The 20,065-nt window shown below is 44.9% G+C and overlaps 1 protein-coding gene across 1 annotated transcript in view; it reads right to left on the bottom strand.

Moving 5' to 3' along the window:
- The window catches only part of ITGA9 (integrin subunit alpha 9), a 686,274-nt gene that overhangs the window by 516,731 nt on the left and 149,478 nt on the right, over positions 1-20,065 (bottom strand). The window contains exons 8-9 of the mRNA XM_030205631.1: positions 6,911-6,979; positions 3,162-3,299 (exon numbers count right to left, since the gene is read on the bottom strand). Coding sequence (XP_030061491.1) covers positions 3,162-3,299; positions 6,911-6,979 — 207 coding nt within the window. The remainder of the gene's footprint in view (positions 1-3,161; positions 3,300-6,910; positions 6,980-20,065) is intronic.

Below are 20,065 nucleotides of genomic sequence, written 5' to 3'. Positions count from 1 at the left end.
ATGGCATACACCCCAGGGTACTAAAAGAACTCAAACAAAAAATTGCTGATCTCTTGTTAGTGATCTGTAACCTGTTGTTAAAATTGTCCATAGTAAATGAACATTGGAAGGTGGCCAATGTAACGCCAATTTTTAAAAAGGGTTCCAGGGGTGATCTGGGAAATTACAGACAGTTGGGCAAAATAGTGGAAACTAATATGAAGAATAAAGTTACAGAACACACAGACAAGCGTGGTTTAATGGGAGAGAGTCAGCATGGGTTCATCCGAGGGAAGTCTTGCTTCACCAATCTGCTTCATTTCTTTGAAGGCGTAAATAAGCAAGTGGATAAAGGTGAGCCAGTTGATGTAGTGTATCTAGATTTTCAGAAATCTTTTGACAAAGTTCCTCATGATACACTCCTGAGAAAATTAAACAGTCATGGGATAGGAGGCAATGTCCTTCTGTGGATTTGGAATTGGTTATTGGACAGAAATAGAGGGTAGGGTTAAATGGCCATTTTTCTCAGTGGAGGAGAGTGAATAGTGGAGTGCCACAGGGATCTGTACTGGGACCAGTGCTATTTAACATATTTATAAAGGATCTGGAAATCGAAACAATGAGTGAGGTGATTAAATTTACAGATGACACAAAGCTATTCAAATTTATCAAAACACATGTGGACTGTGAAAAATTGTATGAAATCCTTAGGAAACTGGAAGACTAGGCATCCAAATTACAGATGAAATTTAATGTGGACAAATGCAGAGTGATGTACATTGGGAAGACTAATGCAAATCATAGTTACCTGATGCTGGGGTTCGCCTTAGGTGTCAGCACTCAAGAAAAAAATTTAGGTGTCATTGTAGACAATACGTTGAAATCTTCTGGCCAGTGTGTAGTGGTGGCCAAAAAAAGCAAACAGGACACTAGGATTTATTAGGAAAGGGATGCAAAATAAGACCAAGAATATTATAATGCCTCTGTATCGTTCCATGGTGCAACCTCACCTCGAGTATTGGGTTCAATTCTGGTTGCCATATCTCAAAAAAGATATACTGGAATTAGAAACGGTTCAAAGAAGAGCAACCAAAATTATAAAGGGGATGGAACTCCTCTCATATGAGGAAAGGCTAAAGAGGTTAGGCCTCTTCAGCTTGGAAAACAGACGGCTGAGGTGGGATATGATTGAGCTCTACAAAATCCTGAGTGGAGTAGAATGGGTAAAAGTGAATTGATTTTTCACTCCTTCAAAAAGTATAAAGGCCAGGGGACACGCAATGAAATTACATGGAAATACTTTAAAAACAAATAGGAGGAAATATTTCTTCACAAGAATAATTAAGCTCTGGCACTCATTGATGGAGGATGTGGTAACAATGGTTAGTGTATCTGGGTTTAAAAATGGATTAGACAAGTTCCTGGAGGAAAAGTCCGTAGTCTTTTATCGAGATAGATATGGGGGAAGCCACTGCTTGCCCTGGGATTGGTAGCAAGGAATGTTGCTACTAACTGAGTTTCTGCCAGGTACTTGTGACCTGATTTGGCCACTGTTAGGAGCAGGATGCAGGGCTAGATGGACCATTGGTCTGACCCAATATGGCTATTCTTATGTTCTTAGCCTAGTGGTCAGTGCAGTGGACTGAGGTCCAAATCCCACTATAACTAGTTCTTTTTTGGTGACAATTGTGAGCCCTCCAAATACAATAAAATACCTATTGTGCCTTCTTTCTTCTTCTATGTTTGTGCAGCGCTGCGTACGCTTTGTAGCGCTATAAGAATGCTAAATAGTAGTAGTAGTAATATATAGGAGAAACCTGCATGCTTGAAGGCTATTGTAGTGCTGTACAGTTAGGTAGAGTAGGTTTTTTTTCTGTGCCTGAAGGGCTCACTACTACTACTACTACTACTTAACACTTCTATAATGCTACAAAGCATACACAGCGCTGTACACCATACACGAAAAGACAGTCCCTGCTCAAAGAGCTCACAATCTAAATAAGACAGACAAAAGAACAATTAAGAGGTAAGGGAATTAAAGAGGTGGGGATAAAAGGTACAGGCAAGTGAGCAGTGATTAGGAGTCAAAAGCAGTGTTAAAGAGGTGGGCTTTTGCCTGGATTTGAAACGGCCAAAGACGGGGCTAGATGTACAGGTTCGGGAAGTCTATTCCAGGCGTGAGGTGCAGCGAGGTAAAAGGAACGGAGTCTGGAATTAGCAATATTGGATAAGTGCACAGACAAGAGAGATTTATCTACAGAATGAAGTGCCCGAAGGGGGGTGTAGGGAGAGATAAGAGTGGAGAGGTACTGGGGAATGGAAGAGTGAATGCATTTATAGGTCAGTAAGAGAAGTTACAATACAAAATAAAGCTCACAATACAAAATAAAGGAGTTAATATGAGATTTGTACCTGGGTGCCATTTGTTAAAGTCCACTGAACTGACCAGTAGGCTGCCCCTCTGTAAAGGACATGGGAAACTAAAAACAACCATTTTTAGCCTGCACACTCCTAATTACCATGAACTTAGGTGCAATCCTGGCATCAGAGTATACCTTCATAATGATGGTCTTCCTATTTTAATCCTTGCTGTAATTTTAAACTGCACTGATTACAGTAATTCTTCATATGATGGACTGTGGTCAAACTACTGTTTCATGCCCTTGTTCTTGACTAATTTTGACTTTTTATTCTCTTTTTCCTGCCTAAAACTCCTTTATTGTTACTTATTATAAACCATGTTGGTAAGTATTCACAAGGGCAGTATAGAAAATATTGTAATAAATTAAACTAAAGCTATTATCATCTACAAACATTCCTCAGACTTCCCAAATAGGATAAGCCATAGAAGTGTGAACTAAATCTAAACCGTGTTCAGATTTCTAGGTAAATCTCAAAACCAGGAACCTTGAAGGGAGCTCCTGCATTTATAGACCAGATCAATATTTGTACCAAACAAGTAACATTAAAAGGGTCTTCAGGCAGAAAGGAAAAAGTTGAGAGGCATCAGTGGAATAAAATCTTTCCTGGAAAGATGTGTTGGGATGTGGGCAACAGCCATCTGCTGATATAGCAATCTATGTACACAAAGAATATGGAAGACTAGAGGGCTTATCGGCCAGTCATATCACTAATCTTACAGGAGATACCATGATCCCTATCACAGCACTCCTTATACTTACATTGCCTCTGTTGATGTAGACGGTGACTTGTCCTTCATCTCTCACCTCCGAATACATGGGTGCCCCAACCAACAAGTCTGAAAGGCCGTCAGAGTTCAGATCAACTGCACATAAGGAGGAGCCAAAGTAAGAGCCCATCTGTAACCAAGCCGAGTCACAACAGAGTATTCAGGATCTGCCCAAACAGGAACATCACATCTACTGTTTTTTAAACTAGCATGGTTTAATCTATGTTTAATAGCAACAAGTATATTTTTAAAATTTTGTAGGACTGAGGGGGTTTCAAAAATGCCTCACATACATGACTGCAGTTACGCCAGGTCTATGGCAGGTGTAACTGTGAGCGCATAAATGTAAGGCGCTCCAATACCAGGTTACACTAGTGTTCTATAATGGAGTCTGGACACGCAGATGCTGTTATAGACTAGGGGGGCCGATATTCAGTCCGCGGTAGGGAAACCAGCTAACTCCCGCAGTTGGCAGTCAACCAGCATATTCAATGCCAGGCCATTTCCTTTGAATGAAATTGAATATCCTGCTTATTTTTAGCCAGTTTAAAGTTAGCTGGCTAAGTCAATATTCAGACTGGCTAAAGATATACCATATATTTAAGCGGACCGATGTGGCTGCTTACAATAGCTAGATATGAATTGAATATTTGGGGATAGCAGGCTATTTCATGTGATATAGCCAGTTATCTCCTAGGTGCTAACCAGGAATTGGCTATCACCTGCTGAATATTGTCATATAGACAGTTAAGTGCCATTTAACCGGCTGGTACCATTTCTGGCCGGTTAAATGGTTTTGAATATTGGGAAGTAGGTTCTCACTACGCATCATTACTACTACTACTACTACTTATTTCTATAGCGCTACTAGACGTACACTGTGCTGTACGCTGGACATGAAAAGAAAGTTCCTGCTCGACAAGAGCTTACAATCTAATTAGTACAGACAATCAGGACAAATAAGGGATAAGGATATTACTAAGGTGGGAATGATAAAACATGGGTACTGAACGAGAAGGGGTTAAGAGTTAAAAGCAGCATCAAAAAGGTGGGCTTTTAGCCTAGATTTGAAGACAGACAGATATGGAGCTTGACGTACCGGCTGGAGTCTGGAGTTAGCAGTGAAGGGTGCAGATAAGAGAGATTTACCCAGTGAATGGAGTTCCTGGGGAGGAGTGTAGGGAGAGATAAGAGTGGAGAGGTACTGAGGAGCTGCAGAGTGAATGCACTTGTAAATCAATGAGGAGTTTGAACTGTATGTGGAAACAGATAGGGAGTGAATGAAGTGACTTGAGGAGAGGACTAATATGAGCATAGTGACACTGGTGGAATATAAGTTGTGCAGCAGAATTTTGAACAGAATGAAGGGGAGAGAGATAGCTTAGTGGGAGACATGTGAGAAGCAAGTTGCAGTAGTCTAAATGAGAGGTGATAAGAGTGTGGATAGGGTTTTGGTAGTGTGCTCAGAAAGGAAAGGACGGATTTTGGAGATATTACAGAGAAAGAAATGACAAGTTTTAGCAGTCTGTTGAATATGTGCAGAGAAGGAGAGAGAGAGGAGTCAAAGATGACCCCAAGGTTATGAGTTGATAAGACAGGGAGGATGAGAGTGTTATCCACAGAGATAGAGAATGAGGGAAGAGAAGAGGATGGTTTAGGGGAAAAAATAAGAAGCTCTGTCTTGGTCATGTTTAGTTTCAGATGGCGGTGAGACATCCAGGCAGCAACATCAGACAGGCAGGCTGATACCTTGGCCTGGATTCCTGCTATGGAGAGGTAAATCTGGGAGTCATCAGCATAAAGGTGATACTGAAAACCATGGAATGAGATCAGAGCATCAAGGGAAAAAGTACAGAAGAAGAAAAGAAGAGGTCCCATGACAGATACCTGAGGTACACCAACTGATAGTGGAATAGGAGTGGAGGATCCACCAGAGTATACACTAAAAGTACGATAGGAGAGATAAGAAGAAAACCAGGAAAGAACAGAGCCCTGAAATCCAAGTGAGGACAGCGTATCAAGGAGTAAGCGGTGCTCAACAGTGTCAAAAGCAGAGGAAAGATCGATGGGTAGGGATAGGATCAGGGGAACAGGTAGTTAGTTTCCAGGAGGAAAGAAAATGTGCCATTTCCTCTTCAGTGATTTCAGAAAAGGAGGCAGGGGTTGAAGGAGGGTTGAGAGAATGGACTGAGGGAAGGAGAGATGGAGATGACTTGGTTGAGAATTCAAGATTAATCTTGTGGACCTTATCAAAGTACTCAGCCAGAGTCTGGGGAGAAAGTGAAGGGGGAGTTGGAGGTGAAGGCACTTTGAGAAGAGAGTTCATTGTGGCAAAGAGATGTCAAGGGTTTGAGCCAAGAGAATTTGTCAACTGGATGTAGTAGTCCTGTTAGCAAGTTAAAGAGCAGATTGGAAGGAGGTCAGCAAGATTTTGAAATGTATGAAGTCAGCATGGACATGGGATTTCAGCCAAAGAGCGGGCACAGGAACGTAGGTAGCGGATTCTAGAGGTCAGCCAAGGCTGGGGTTTGGTACACCTTACAAAACAGGGAATGGGAGAGAAAGTATCCAGAGCAGAGGAGAGAGTAGTACTATATGAAGAGACAGCCTCATTGACAGACTTAGATAACATGGTGGTTGAGAAGAGATTTTAAACACTGGAGGACAGAGTAGAAGGGCCAGTATAGCCTGAAGATTCCTAAATATATTAGTTAAGATTGGATGGGACTGGGGGGAGGGTGTTTAAGTGTGAAAGTTATCAGATGATGGTCAGAGAGGGGAAGAGCTGAGGCGCAGAAATTGGAGAGTGAGCAGTTGGAGAAGATAAGATCAAGACAATGACCATTCTGATGAGTGGGGATAGTGGAGCACAGTTGAAGATTGAAAGAGGATGTTAAAGCGAGAAACTGAGAAGTATAAGAGTTATAGGGATCATTAGCATGAATGTTAAAATCCCCAAGAATAAGGAAAGGAAATGAAGATTCAAGAAAGAAAGAAAGTCAGGCGTCAATGTCAGTGAGAAAGGAAGAAAGGGACTTATCAGGGGGGTCAATAGATGGCTGCTACTCAGAGAGGCAGAAGAGTGAATAGACAGATGGAGTGGACTTTGAAAGAAGAAAAGCAGTGAGACTGAGGTGGAAGAAGAGGTTGAGCTCTACAGGAGGGGACCACTTACAGAACTGCCCCCATACAGTCCAGTCTGATCGAAATGTAAAGTGAAGGTTCGATTTCCATCCTAGGACTGAAGAATAATGCAGCTAACAGCATGCAATATGACTTGACCACCAGGAGTCATGTTTCAGCAGCAACACAAGGAAAGAAATGTCAAAAGAAATACGGTAATAGTGTAGAAATACAGAAAAAAAGAAAATGATGGCAGATAAAGACCAAACAGCCCATCCAATCTGCCCATCACACCAACTACTAAGCTCTACAATCCCTTCCTCTCCCTTAGAGATCCTCTGCGCTTTGAATATTGTTTTCTCCCCTTCTGTGAAGTGAACAGGAGCACTTCCCGGACACCTTGTGGAGTGTCTGTGGCTTGCCTTACTGGGGTCCACAGCCTGCCCTCACTCACAGTACCACACAATCCCTTGAATTATGCATGACCCTGCATTTTTTTAACATTAAATCTTAGATGCTAAACTAAAGAGCATTCCTTAAAGCTTTGCTAGTTCCCTCTTCATGTTGCCCATATCATCACAGCAACGCACTGTATATAAAATGGTACTGATGGCTCACCTTTTTACCTGATGCCTGGAAAATCTTTATTAAAGACCCAGACCGCTTGTCAGTTCTGAAAATATAAACCTTTAAAAACACAAAAAGAATATACATCAGAAAAATAAGGTTACGGTTGCAGTATCCCACAACAGTCACATGAATACAGTACATCAAGACATCAAATCCATTCCATTCTTCACCTAGGCTGGACTTCAAATAAAATTTGTTAGGATTTCAGCTCTGGAAGGAACAGGTTTACACATTTGGAGCTCCTCTGACACACATACGTGCACATCATAACATTTCTGCCACAAAGAGAATATAGTATGAACAAGTATGAGAGAAAGATGGTGCAAATTCTGCCACCCAAAGGTAATCGATAGAAATCAACCAAATTAAAACATGCCACCCATAGAAAAGCAGCAACCATTACTGCAGTCAACAGAGCCAATCCTACAGGTGACTCAAGAACTTTCAACAACTCCTGCTCTCCCTACCCCTGATAGGAGCTATGGAGGCCCACCCCTTTTGTTCCCACCTAGCAATTCTGCTCCTACACCAAAACTGTACCGTCATGCCCACCGACTCTTTGCTCTACTTTTGTCCATTCTATGATCCCTTTCAAAATGTGCAGGCGACCAGTTTTTCACAAAGCATCATAAGATCATTGAGCATACTCCCAGGCAACAAGATCTGAAAATGACTGTTGCTAGCCAGAAAGAAGAGGATGTAAAATAGGGTTTCTCTAGGGAGCATCCCACACCACTTATACATTGTGGTGTTGGGAATGTCATAGGGAAGAAACAGATACAGGAAAAGCAGAAAAGGAAAGGAGAGAAGGGGGATGAAGCAGGGATGGAGGGCAAAGAAGCAGAAAGGCAGTTTGGCAAGAAAAGAGGCAAACCACCCAGGTGGGTGAGAAGGGGTGAAGGGGGCAAGAGAAAGACAGAGATGGAGGAGAGACACAGGAGTGTCAAAGGACAACTGGGTCACTGCATCGAACATAGAAACCCCATCTGCAGACAAACTTGCAAAGTATTTCAATGAAAAAATTGTAAACCTACGTAACAAGTTACCCCAAGGCAACACAGACATCGAAAATTTCCTAAATGAGCTGGACCCAATAAATGGAGAACACCCAGCGGACCGCACTTGGCTAAACTTCGCCCTCCTTACCGTTGATACTGTAACACGGGCGCTCAGAAGGTTTGCCAACACTCACTGCAAACTGGATATATGTCCCAACTACTTACTGAAATCAGCCCCTGACCGCTTCATAGTAGATCTCACACCCCACCTAAACTACATGCTTCAGAAAGGTCTCTTCCCGAAGGAAAAGAGTAATATTCTACTCACCCCGATACCGAAGGACACCACGAAAAAAGCAAATGAAATCACCAACTACCGACCAGTAGCATCCATCCCGCTGTCAGTCAAACTGGGGGAGTAAGGGGGAGGGAATCATTTCTTTATTCCTTGAGTGGTCATCTGGTCATTTAGGGCACTTTTTTTTTTTTTTTAGCTTAGTTGTTATTAAAACAGGTCTAGCTCAAAACATCTTAGTTTTAGTCCTGGACATTTTTGTTTTGTTTCATTATGGCAGAAAAATGTTCAAGTGTTAAGAACGCCCAAATCCCACCCTTAACACGCCCCCAACATGCCTCCTAATGTTTGGACACACTGCAGATGAACTGCATAGATAAATATTTGCAAATAGGTTTCAAAAATAGTGATTTGTCCGTTTTGGCAAGCAAAACAACCAAATGCTGCTTTATGCCACTTTTTAGACATTTTCTCTTTTGAAAATGAGCCCCCTAGTTTCTCTTGGCTAAGGAGAATGTAAAAAAAAAATGAACCCTTTCTGCATAGCACTTGCAATTATGATAGTTTTAAACATTTTTTGTGAAGAAGGGATGGCAATGACTGTTACTCTATTTAACACAGAGCAGAATTGAGAGGTCCACCTGCAGAAGGGTATGTGTATTAGCTGGCACATGCAGCAGAAGCAGCCATTTTACAATGATACACATGAAAAAAATGAACGGCATGAACATGGCAGCTTCCATGTGGTGGTGTTGGCACTTACAGTCCAATGTGATGATTTCACATAAGTGGTGCATCTACCTGCAGCTGCTCCATTTTACAAACCTATATGTGTAAGTTTAAAAGCTTATAAAGGCTTACTATTTCTCTACTACATTTGAGACCAATTCTCCCCATCCTAAATTTTTTCTAGAGGTCTATAAACTATCAATAGAGCTGTTTTTATAATCCTCCCTTTTGTATTTTTCCTCCCCTTAACTCCCCTTACTACACTGTAAATGTTTCCTCCGCCTACATTCCCTTTTGTATCTTTTTTTAAAAATTTGTCTGCTTTACGTTTGTCTGTCATTTGCGGAATATAAAATAAACTGAACCTGAACATATGTGCCAACAAATAAGTAGGGAGGCTGCAATTTTAATTTGGTTTTATTTTGGAGATGGAAATAAACAGGGAATTAAGAAGAATGACTCCATTAATCACTTGTGTAAAGCCCTGGCTGAAACTAGCACTCTAAAACCTACGGCATTCATTTCCAAAAGAGAAAAGAGAGGCACAAAGCGGCAGATGGATGGTTTTCTCACAAAAATATCTAAATTGCAATTTTCAAAAAGGCAGAATTGGGACATTTTTCACTGAGTTCATCCAAATAGCAAGGGGGCATTTTGGAGGCGTGTTTTGGGCAGACTTACAATCTGGATGTTTTTCTGCGATAATGGAACAGAAAAAAAAGGTACATGGCAGAAACATATGCTTTTATCTAGACCTGTTTCTGCCACAACTAAGTAAAAAAAAGATGCCCTAATTGACCAGCTGACCACTGGAGGAATTAAGGCATGACCCCCCTTAATCCCCCAGTGATCACTGACTTACTTCCACCCTCCATAAATGTCACCATACGTCCAGGCTATATGACAGCTCCAGATATTTTGGCCATTCCTAAAAAAGCAGCAGGCAAGTGGATGGAGTTGCCTAGTGGTCAGTGCAGTGGACAGTGAACAATGGGATCCAGGTTCAATTCCCACTTTAACTCTCATTTTAGTACATAAGTACATACATAAGTGCATAAGTAATGCCATACTGGGAAAAGACCAAAGATCCATCGAGCCCAGCATCCTGTCCCCGACAGCGGCCAATCCAGGTCAAGGACACCTGGCAAGCTACCCAAAGGACAAACATTTTATACAAGTTATTCCCGAAATGGTGGATTTTTCCCAAGTCCATTTAGTAGCGGTCTATGGAGTTGTCCTTTACGAAACCATCCAACCCCTTTTTAAACTCTGCCAAGCTAACCGCCTTCACTACGTTCTCCGGCAACGAATTCCAGAGTTTAATTACGTGTTGGGTGAAGAAACATTTTCTCCTATTTATTTTAAATTTACGACACTGTAGTTTCATCGCATGCCCCTTAGTCCTAGTATTTTTGGAAAGCGTGAACAGACGCTTCACATCCACCTGTTCCACTCCACTCATTATTTTATATACCTCTATCATGTCTCCCCTCAGCCATCTCTTCTCCAAGCTGAAAAGCCCTAGCCTCCTTAGTCTTTTTTCACAGGGAAGTCGTCCAGTCCTCAAATATGTGAGCCCTCCTGGAATATAAATATACTTCTTGCACCTAAATATATAATAGTGACCTGCAAGCCAGAGGGCTATTGTAGTGGTGGACCTTTAGGTAGGTAGGTTCTCTGTTCCCGGAGGGCTCATCATACAATATGAAGGGGTTTAGCTGAGATTTGTACCTGGGTCCCTTCACATGAAGTCCACTGCATTGACCACTAGGCTTCCTTTCTGGAATGTCTGTGTGGCCAGTTCACTAGGAATGCTGCCAGACACATAGGAGCCAACTTTTCAAAATGATTGAGGGTGCTGAAATTTTTATTTATTTATTTTTTTACAGGTGGTGCATTCCCCCGTCCTCCTCCCCCCTCTTCCCATCCTCTTCTCCCTCCCCACGTACTCTCCTCCCTCTCCCCCTCCCCCTCCTCCGAGTTCCGGGCCCCCCCCCCCCTCTCCTCCTAGGTCCAGACCCCCTCCCTCCCTGTCGCCAACTGTAATGACAGGAAGTGAGCCCTTGTGCCAAACAGTGTTTGGCGGCCGAACAACCCCCGTCTTACCAGAAGTAAAGAAGTAGAGCAGCGAACCCAGGCAAGAGTCTGGTCTAAATAAGTCACTGGACAGGCGGCAAACAGAAGCAGTGGTCAGGTCCAAGCAAAAGTCTCTAGGCAGGCGGCAAACAGAAGCACAGTCCGAGTCCAGGCAAAGGTTCAAAGGCAGACGGCAACCAAAAGCACAGTCCAGGTCCAGGCAAAGGTTCAAAGGCAGGCAGCAAGCAAAAGCACAGTCCAGGTCCAGGCAAAGGTTCAAAGGCAGGCGGCAAGCAAAAGCACAGTCCAGATCCAGGCAAAGGTTCAACGGCAGGCGGCAAGCAAAAGCACAGTCCAGGTCCAGGCAAAGGTTCAAAACAGGACAAGCAGTAAGAAACAATGAGAGTAACAAGCGCCCAGGAGTCTACACAGTAGAAGCCGAAGCAAAGAGAGGCTGCTCTAAAATAGCCCTCCCCATCAGGAGGGCAGGGAACAGCTGTGAGGAGGCGGAGCAACCCAGTCAATTACCAAAGAGCCCCGGATTGGCCGACCAGTAGAAGGAGGTGGCGTCAGCCGCGAGTGGCCAATCCTCCATGTTCTTGGGCTCCGCGCCCCCAAAAAAGATCCCTTTCCTCAGGAACGCCAGGGCTGCCAACATGGCCGGCGCTCCCCAGCCACAACTGCCGTAAAACAAAGAGCCGGAGCAGCCCAGACGACCGACAGAACGCCCCTGGAGCGATGGCGATGACCAGCGTCGGACTGATTCTCCCGACCAGCGCCCCCTCCAGCAGAGTCGCAGGTAAGGAATGCGACACTCCCTCTGAGTTCCAGGCCGCCTCCTCCCTCCCTCCCTCCCTCCCTCCAAGTTCCAGACCCCTCCTGCCTCTGAGTGCCAGTCCCAACCCCAGCCAGACCTCTTCTCCCACAACAGTCCTCTGGCGGTCCGCCTTCGCCTTCCTGTGTGCCGCCCAGAATTTTAAAAGTCATCTTACCTCGGGGTCCTGGCGGCAGCAGTGAAAGGCGAGCAGGCTCAACACTTCAGCCTTCCCTTCTCTCTCTTCCTTGCGGGCGGTACTAGAGCTGAGAGAGAGAGAAGGGAAGGCTGAAGCGCCGAGCCTGCTCGCCTTTCACTGCTGCCGCCGGGACCCCAAGGTAAGATGACTTTTAAAAATTTGGGCGGCACGCAGGAAGGCAAGGGCGGACCGGCAGAGGGCTGTTGAGGGAGAAGAGGGTGGGCACCGGGCAGGTCGGGCTGGCTAAAGGAACTTCCAGTTCCGACTTCCGGCGGGTGAAAATATTGGGGGTGCTTGAGCACCCACAGCACCCACGGAGTCGGTGCCTATGGCCAGACAGACGTTCCTATAGCCTGTTTTTCTATGGGACTTTTTCTTTTTTTTTGGAAAATGGTACTTACAGATGGATATGTTGAGCATGAAAGTGTGTAGATGAAAGTCATAATCGAGCCAGAAATGTAGATGTTTTCTGGTTTGATTGTGGCTGTGAGCTATATGTTTCTTTGAGACATTTTGTGCAAAACATCTCAATTCCGACTTAGACATCATATCCAGTAGCACACGAAGGGCGGGGCGATGGGGAAGGTCTGCCCTGGGTGCAGGCAGCAAGGTGGTAAACAGAGCAGTTGTGCAGCTGTTGGTTCTACCAGTTCTCTGCCCCCTCTGATGTTACTTCCTGTTCCAGGGCAGGGGACCGGCAGAGTCGACAGCCGCACGACTGCTCTGTGCACCCTCCCTTGCTTAAGAGGAAGGGTGGTGGGGGTGATGCGCAGCAGCAACCCACCCCAGGTGGCAAGCAAGCTAGGTACGCCATTGATCATATCAAAAACGTCTCTTCACATGTCAGAGCCACTGCAAATGGTACAGAACACTCTAAGCATACCTTCAACCTTACCTCCACTCCCTCCCCCCCCCCCAATTAACTTTCAGGCCCCTAGCCTGAAGCCCCCCTCCACACAAAAAATTTTGTTAATTAAACTCAATCATGATCATCAACAAACATTCTACAAAAATGCAGGTTAATGGCATGCAAGGAGAGTTCTTTGAGTTTGTCCAGCTGTCAGGATCTAATGTTTTGCTTTGACTGTAGCTGCTTATTGCTCCCACCCCCACTCCCAAAAGCTGCTGCCTTAGGAAATCACCTAGCCTTGCCTATGGGTTGGGCCAACCCTGCTACGCATGCTTTTGAGCTGGTATAAAGCCTGGCATGGAAATTTTACCCCGTGTAAAATGGTGAATACATGTATAGATTTTAGTCCTACCCTAGCCATGCCCCCTAAAATTGTTCATAACCATTGATGTTTCTGAATGGTGGTATGTTAAGACTGATAATAAACATAAGCACATGGAAACAGTAGCTTTCTGATGTAGGTAATCATGCCTGAATATGCTTCTAAAATAATGGCCACAATCTGAGCCTTTGTTGCCCTTTCTTTTGAAACTCATCTTCTAGGACATTTCAAAGCAAAGGTTTGGGAATGTCTCAGGTTGCATGTCTGGAAGTAATTACCATGGCAAAGGAAGGCCAGGCCGGATATAAAAAGATGCTGCTACTGGATAAAACAGTCGATGTTAGCTGGGCCGGGCTACATGTTACAATTAGACAAAACTTTGCTTCAAACACTAACATGGATTCAGACTTGTACAGGCCAATAAATATTATGTTTCACTTCATCTGCATATAGAACTGGCTTATGATTGAACAGTTCATTATTCTTTTGCTTTGTTAATAAAGTACATTTAAAAAGTAATGTTTATAAAACTGTGACACAAGGATGGTGAGCACAATTATCCAACTTCAAAAAGTAATTTCAATTTACTTTTTCCTGCATTAAGTACAGCTCATGTGATTTTGCAGGGATGCAGTGCTCCCATATTAGTTTAAAGAGCTTCATTTCCTGTCTGTGGTGTGATAAGAACCTGAAGCCAGACCAGGCCTCAATTAACACTGTCCTTCCCAAGCTGTGACTGCTGCCAGCTAACAGCTGGCCTTGTGGTTTACATAATGGTGTGATACTACCAGGACAAACAGAGAAACTTTGCCTGATGTTAAACTACTGCAAAAGTGAGAAGGATTCATTGCAAAATCAGGATGAATGTCAGACAGATTTCCTCCCTGTCTCTATACAGAACAATAAATAGCTAGCTATATTTCCAAAAGAGAGACTTATGGGGTACTGTTTAGGGGTTGATATTCAAAAGGGTTTAACCTGGGGGGTGGGTGGGGGGCACTAGCTAGCCTGGTAGGAATTGCTGCCTGAACTCACAGCTCCTAAGAATCCAACAAAGAATCCTTACACATCTTATGACACAATACACTGTGGACACTTTTTATACTTCATATAACTGGTCAATAATCCTTATGGCCTCAAGAAATTAAAAAACTGAAGTGGGGGGCCTCAGCACTACCAGGCCTCAAAATGGCCCAAACAAGAGAGACTGATACCACAATCAACAGAGAAACATGATGATCCCTCCTTGCAGGCAATAATGCAATCATTAAAGGACGAGATTAACGCATTTAAAGAAATTATGCAAGACAATCAAGGAACTGTTATATATGACACTGGAGAACTTAACCAGCTATCACAGATGCAGATTCGCACTACAACATGGTGCAGCTAACTTGGAAGCCATTCCTGCTTTATAGCACAAAAAGAAAGAACTGACTACCCTGTGCAAAGATTTAGAGGACTTAAATAACCGCTCTAGAAGGAACAATCTACGTATTCTGGGCATTCGTGAGGGACTGGAAGGTCCGAACCCCATAAAATTCCTAGAAAATCTTTTACCTATATTAATGGATATCAAGTTCGAGCACCCCTTGGAAACTGAACACGTACATCGTGTGTCTTCCTCACGATCACAGAATCAACCGTTCCCTTTCGCCATCAAGCTTCTCTGATACCCACAAGTACTGCAGATTTTACAAAAAGCAAAACTCAAATCACCACTTACTTTGGAGGGGACGAAGATTATGATCATTCTGGACCTCAGCAAGAATACGGTACAGAAGAGGAAACGACTCCTGGTACTCCGCGACCTGCTGAAACCACTAGGAGCCCAATATGGACTACTTTACCCGGCGCTTATGCACATCATCATAGGAGCCAAAATTATTTGGGGTGCTAAGCCAAGTGGAAATAACCCTTCCCTGTACACATACAAGGAATTTTCTCAATATTGGGGGTGCTGAAGCACCCACAGTGTCGGCTCCTATGCGCATCACCGTTCACAATAACACGCACTCCTTTGAGGACTCAGAAACTTGACTTTATATTTTATGGTGACTCAAAGTATTTATCAATCTTTTCTTTCTACAGTGGTTAGTGCAACAGACTTTGATCCTGGGGAACTGGGTTGATTCCCACTGCAGCTCCTTGTGACTTTGGGCAAGCAGGGCCGTGACTAGGGTCTCTGGTGCCCCCCTGCAGACTATCAGTTGGCGCCCCCCCCCCCCCCCCCCCGTGAAAATGATCGCTCACCACATGCCACACTGACAGGAATTGTCAGCAATATTCTTAGGAACAAATTGCTATACATTGCAAAATAAGATAGCAGATGTAAATTCTCAAAGTGGACATATTCCAAACACTAAAATGAAAATAAAATTATTTTTTTCTACCTTTGTTGTCTGGTGACTTTCTTTTTCTGATCATGCTGGCCCAGTATCTGATTCTGCTGCTATCTGTCCTCTTAACTCTGTTTTCAGGGCTTCCTTTCCAGTTCTTTCTTTCCTTTCATCCTTTCTTCTTCATTTCTGGTCCTCAGCTTCTGCCTATTTTCTTCATCCATGTGCAGTTTTTCTCCTCTCTTCCTTTTCCCTCATTTCATCTCCTTCATCTCTCTTCCCTCCCCTCTATGTCCAGCAATTTCTCCTCTCTCCCTGAGCCCTGCCCTCCCATCCATGCTCCTCTGTTCCCTCCATCCATCCCTATCCAGCAATTCCCCTCTCTCCCTGAGCCCTTCCCTCCCATCCATGCTCCTCTGTCCCCTGCCCCCTCCATTTATCCCTATCCAGCAATTCCCCTCTCTCCCTGAGCCCTGATCTCCTATCCATATCCATTCATGCCCATCTGTCCCCTGCCCCCTCCATTCATCCCTATCCAGTAATTCCCCTCTCTCCCTTCCATGAACCCTGCCCTCGCATCCATGCTCCTCTCTCCCCTGCCCTCCCGCTCCCATGTCCCAACTGCCCACCCTCTTCTCCCCCCCCCCCCCCCAACATCCCTTTCCTTTTTCTCTCTTTTAAATTTACCTCCGTCCGGCAGCGCAGGCGCAGCGTCAGTGAAGGAGGCGGCGCTCCCGATTTGTCGAGCCTTTCCTTCGCGTAGTGTCCCGCCTTCTTCTGACGTCATTTCCTTGATGTCAAAAGAAGGTGGAACACTGAGCGAAGGGAAGGCTAGACATGTCGGGAGCACCGCCTCCTTCACTGACGCTGCGCTGCCGGACGGAGGTAAATTTAAAAGAAGAAAAAAAAAGGAAAGGGATCTGGCGGGAGAGAAGAGGGCAGGCAGTTGGGCAATGGGAGCGGGAGGGCGAGGTAAGCATGGTGTGGCGGCGCCCCCCAGAGGACGGCGCCCCCCTGCCGTGCTTACCCCGCTTACTGTGTTGGCACGGCCCTGTGGGCAAGTCACTTAACCCTTCATTGCACAGGTACAAATAAGTACCTGTATATATTATGTAAACCACTTTGAATGTAGTTGCAAAAACCACAGAAAGGCAGTATATCAAGTCCCATTTCCCTTTCCCTTATATGGACAAATATCACGCACACAGCTCCCTGATTTATTATAGACTTTTATTTAAATCAATATAAGCTGCATTAACAGCATAAATGGCCGTTCTGTATTGCTCAAGATACATTAATTGCATACTTGTAATGTATACAAAGTCTTTCAATACACCCACGCTTTGTACTAGTATGTAGGCTGATTGTGGGGGTTCCTGTGCTCGGCTGCGCTGGCGGGCCACAGGTTGCTGGTGGTGACGAGGCCTTGTCACTCTTGATGGACCAGTTTGGCATCACCGGGCGAAGGCCACTGGTGCAGCCAGGCGGGGCAGGCACCCCAAGGTTATATGCTAATTGTTCAGTATATCTTGCATGCTGTACTCACTACTATACAAGTTAAATATGTTTGACATTGTTAATATTAGCCTTCTTATTCTTCACAGTTCTTCATTAACCATATATAACACTTCTCAAAACAATCCGCCTGATATTTAAAAGCAAATGGCTGCTAAAACGGCACTTAAGCAGCTGTCCGATGATATTCAGTGCCAGCCGGCGGTCTGGCACTGAATATTGCCAGTTATCAGCTTAAAGATAGCCGATTATATCGGGCGATATAACTGGCTATCCGCCAATTTTCAAAACCAGACTGGCCAAGTTTGGCAGCCACAATAGGTGGAATAACTTTGGCTGGTCTGACTTTAAGCATGGGAAAAGTTCTCCCTGAAGATCTAGTGCCTTTGACCAACAAGTCAACCTTGCGAACCTCAGGAGTCGGGTATTGTTCCTCAAAATGCAGAGTGGAGAAAACAAAGGAAATGAGCTCCTGTAAGTCCTCCTTATGAAAGATCTTAGCCACAGAAGGATCTTCTCCTTGGGGAAAGGGTTCTGCAGCAGGATCCATAGGAATTTGGTCCTCCCAAAACTCCTCTGCTAAGCTTTCTTCCTCTTCCAGGAAGGGCACATCCTGATCCTGGTCAGACAGTAAATCCACTTGTGGATCCCAACATCTAGGTCTTTTTGAAGGAGGAAAAGACCTGGAGGACTCCCCTGCAACTCCTGCCCCAAGACCAGACTTCTTCATCAAGAACGCCTGGTACATCTGGAGGACGAACTCAGAGGGAAAACCCCCCTTCTGAGTCCCTCCAGACTGCACCAGGGACACTGCCTCCGTTTCTCTCTGCACTCCTGAAGACTGATTATCAGAAGAGAGCTCGCGCGCTGTAATACCTGCAGCTGCAGGCAAGATGGCGGCCTTCCGCCCCAAATTCAACAAACCATGGAGAACCGTAGCAGACCAGGAGGGCGCCGAGGCAGACGCGATGGACCGTGAAGACAAAGAGGCAGTACTTAACTTTCCTCTTATCAATACACTGTATTTCTTGTGCCTGATAATACACAGCTGCCAATATGCCACAAGACGTTCCGAATCTTAAGAGCTTACAAAAACCCCAACCAGGGGCCCTTCTATTTTGCCAAAGCGGCGCCAGAAGGAGGAAACTATCCAACAGATTAAAAAACCCAAGATGGCGACAAGTGTAATACAGAACACTGCCGTGTCTCAACCGATCAAAACTTGAACAATTCTTAAAGAGAAATCCTTTATATAAACCTAAAAGAACGCTTCCCACTCCAGAGGTCCATTTAAACCATGCAGTTGTATTGTTTGTAATTTGTAAATCCAGCATTAAATGTCACCTCCATGTTTGGTCACTCGAATTTGATCTATAGTCATGCATTTCAATTCACCAAACTGGTGTTGAAAATCCATGCAATATCTACCATATCAGCTGCCAATTTACATGTAGTAATTCAATGTTTATGCTCTGTTAATGTAATTTTTAAAGTCGTTTTGTCTTTCCTATATATAGCATGTTGCAAGGGCAGCAAATCATGTATACCACGGCTGTAGATACACATGTAGTGGAACAACAAACTGTATGGTCTTTTGTCCCAGAGGCCAAAAAGAATTCTCGACCCTCTTCCATGTTACCACAAAATGTGCAACATCCGCATTTTTTGTGTCCTTCAAACATCATGTCTTATTCTGTCCAAACATATGAAATAGACAATATCAGCTAAATTCCTATTATGTGCATACTAGTAAAAAAGGCCCGTTTCTGACACAAATGAAACGGGCGCTAGCAAGGTTTTCCTTGGAGTGTGTATGTTTGGGAGAGTGTATGTGAGAGTGACTGTTTGAGAGTCAGAGTGAAAGTGTGAGTGTGTGAGAGAGAGAGTGAGTCTGGGTGTGAGTGTGTTTGTGAGAGAGTGTATGTGAGAATGAGAGTGTGTGCAAGTGTGTATGTGAGACACAGTGTGAGAGAGAGAGTGTGTGTGAGACACAGATTCTCTGTGAGAGTGAGTGTATGACACCAAGCGAGTGTGTGAGTGACTGTGTGGCACATAGAGAGTGAATGTGATACTGTGTGAGACGAGTGTGTGAGAGTGAGAGTCAGAAAGACATTGTATATGAGAGAGAGAGTGTGAGCCGTGCCCTCCCAATCCATGGCCATCTGTCCCCTGCCCCCTCCATTCATCCTTTTCCAGCAATTCCCCTCTGTCCCTGAGCCCTGCCCTCCCAATCCATGGCCATCCATGTTTGTCTGTCACCTGCCCCCTCCATTCATCCCTATCCAGCATTTCCCCTCTCTGCCTGAGGCCTGCCCTGCAATCCATATCCATCCATGCCCATCTGTCCCCTCCATTCATCCCTATGCAGCAATTCCCCTCTCCCTGAGTCCTGCCCTTCCAATCCATGCCCATCCATGCTCCTCTGTCACCTGGCCCCTCCATTTTTCCCTATCCAGCATTTCCCCTCTCTGCCTGAGGCCTGCTCTGCAATCCATATCTATCCATGCCCATCTGTCCCCTCCATTCATCCCTATCCAGCAATTCCCCTCTCCCTGAGTCCTGCCCTTCCAATCCATGCCCATCCATGCTCATCTGTCACCTGGCCCCTCCATTTTTCCCTATCCAGCATTTCCCCTCTCTGCCTGAGGCCTGCTCTGCAATCCATATCCATCCATGCCCATCTGTCCCCTCCATTCATCCCTATCCAGCAATTCCCCTCTCCCTGAGTCCTGCCCTTCCAATCCATGCCCATCCATGCTCCTCTGTCACCTGGCCCCTCCATTTTTCCCTATCCAGCATTTCCCCTCTCTGCCTGAGGCCTGCTCTGCAATCCATATCCATCCATGCCCATCTGTCCCCTCCATTCATCCCTATCCAGCAATTCCCCTCTCCCTGAGTCCTGCCCTTCCAATCCATGCCCATCCATGCTCCTCTGTCACCTGGCCC

This window comes from Microcaecilia unicolor, chromosome 1 (genome assembly GCF_901765095.1).
Source record: "Microcaecilia unicolor chromosome 1, aMicUni1.1, whole genome shotgun sequence".
In the NCBI taxonomy this organism is placed as follows: domain Eukaryota; kingdom Metazoa; phylum Chordata; class Amphibia; order Gymnophiona; family Siphonopidae; genus Microcaecilia; species Microcaecilia unicolor.
The sequence above is the reverse complement of the archived record's forward strand: the minus strand, read 5'-3'. Positions and strand labels throughout refer to the sequence as shown.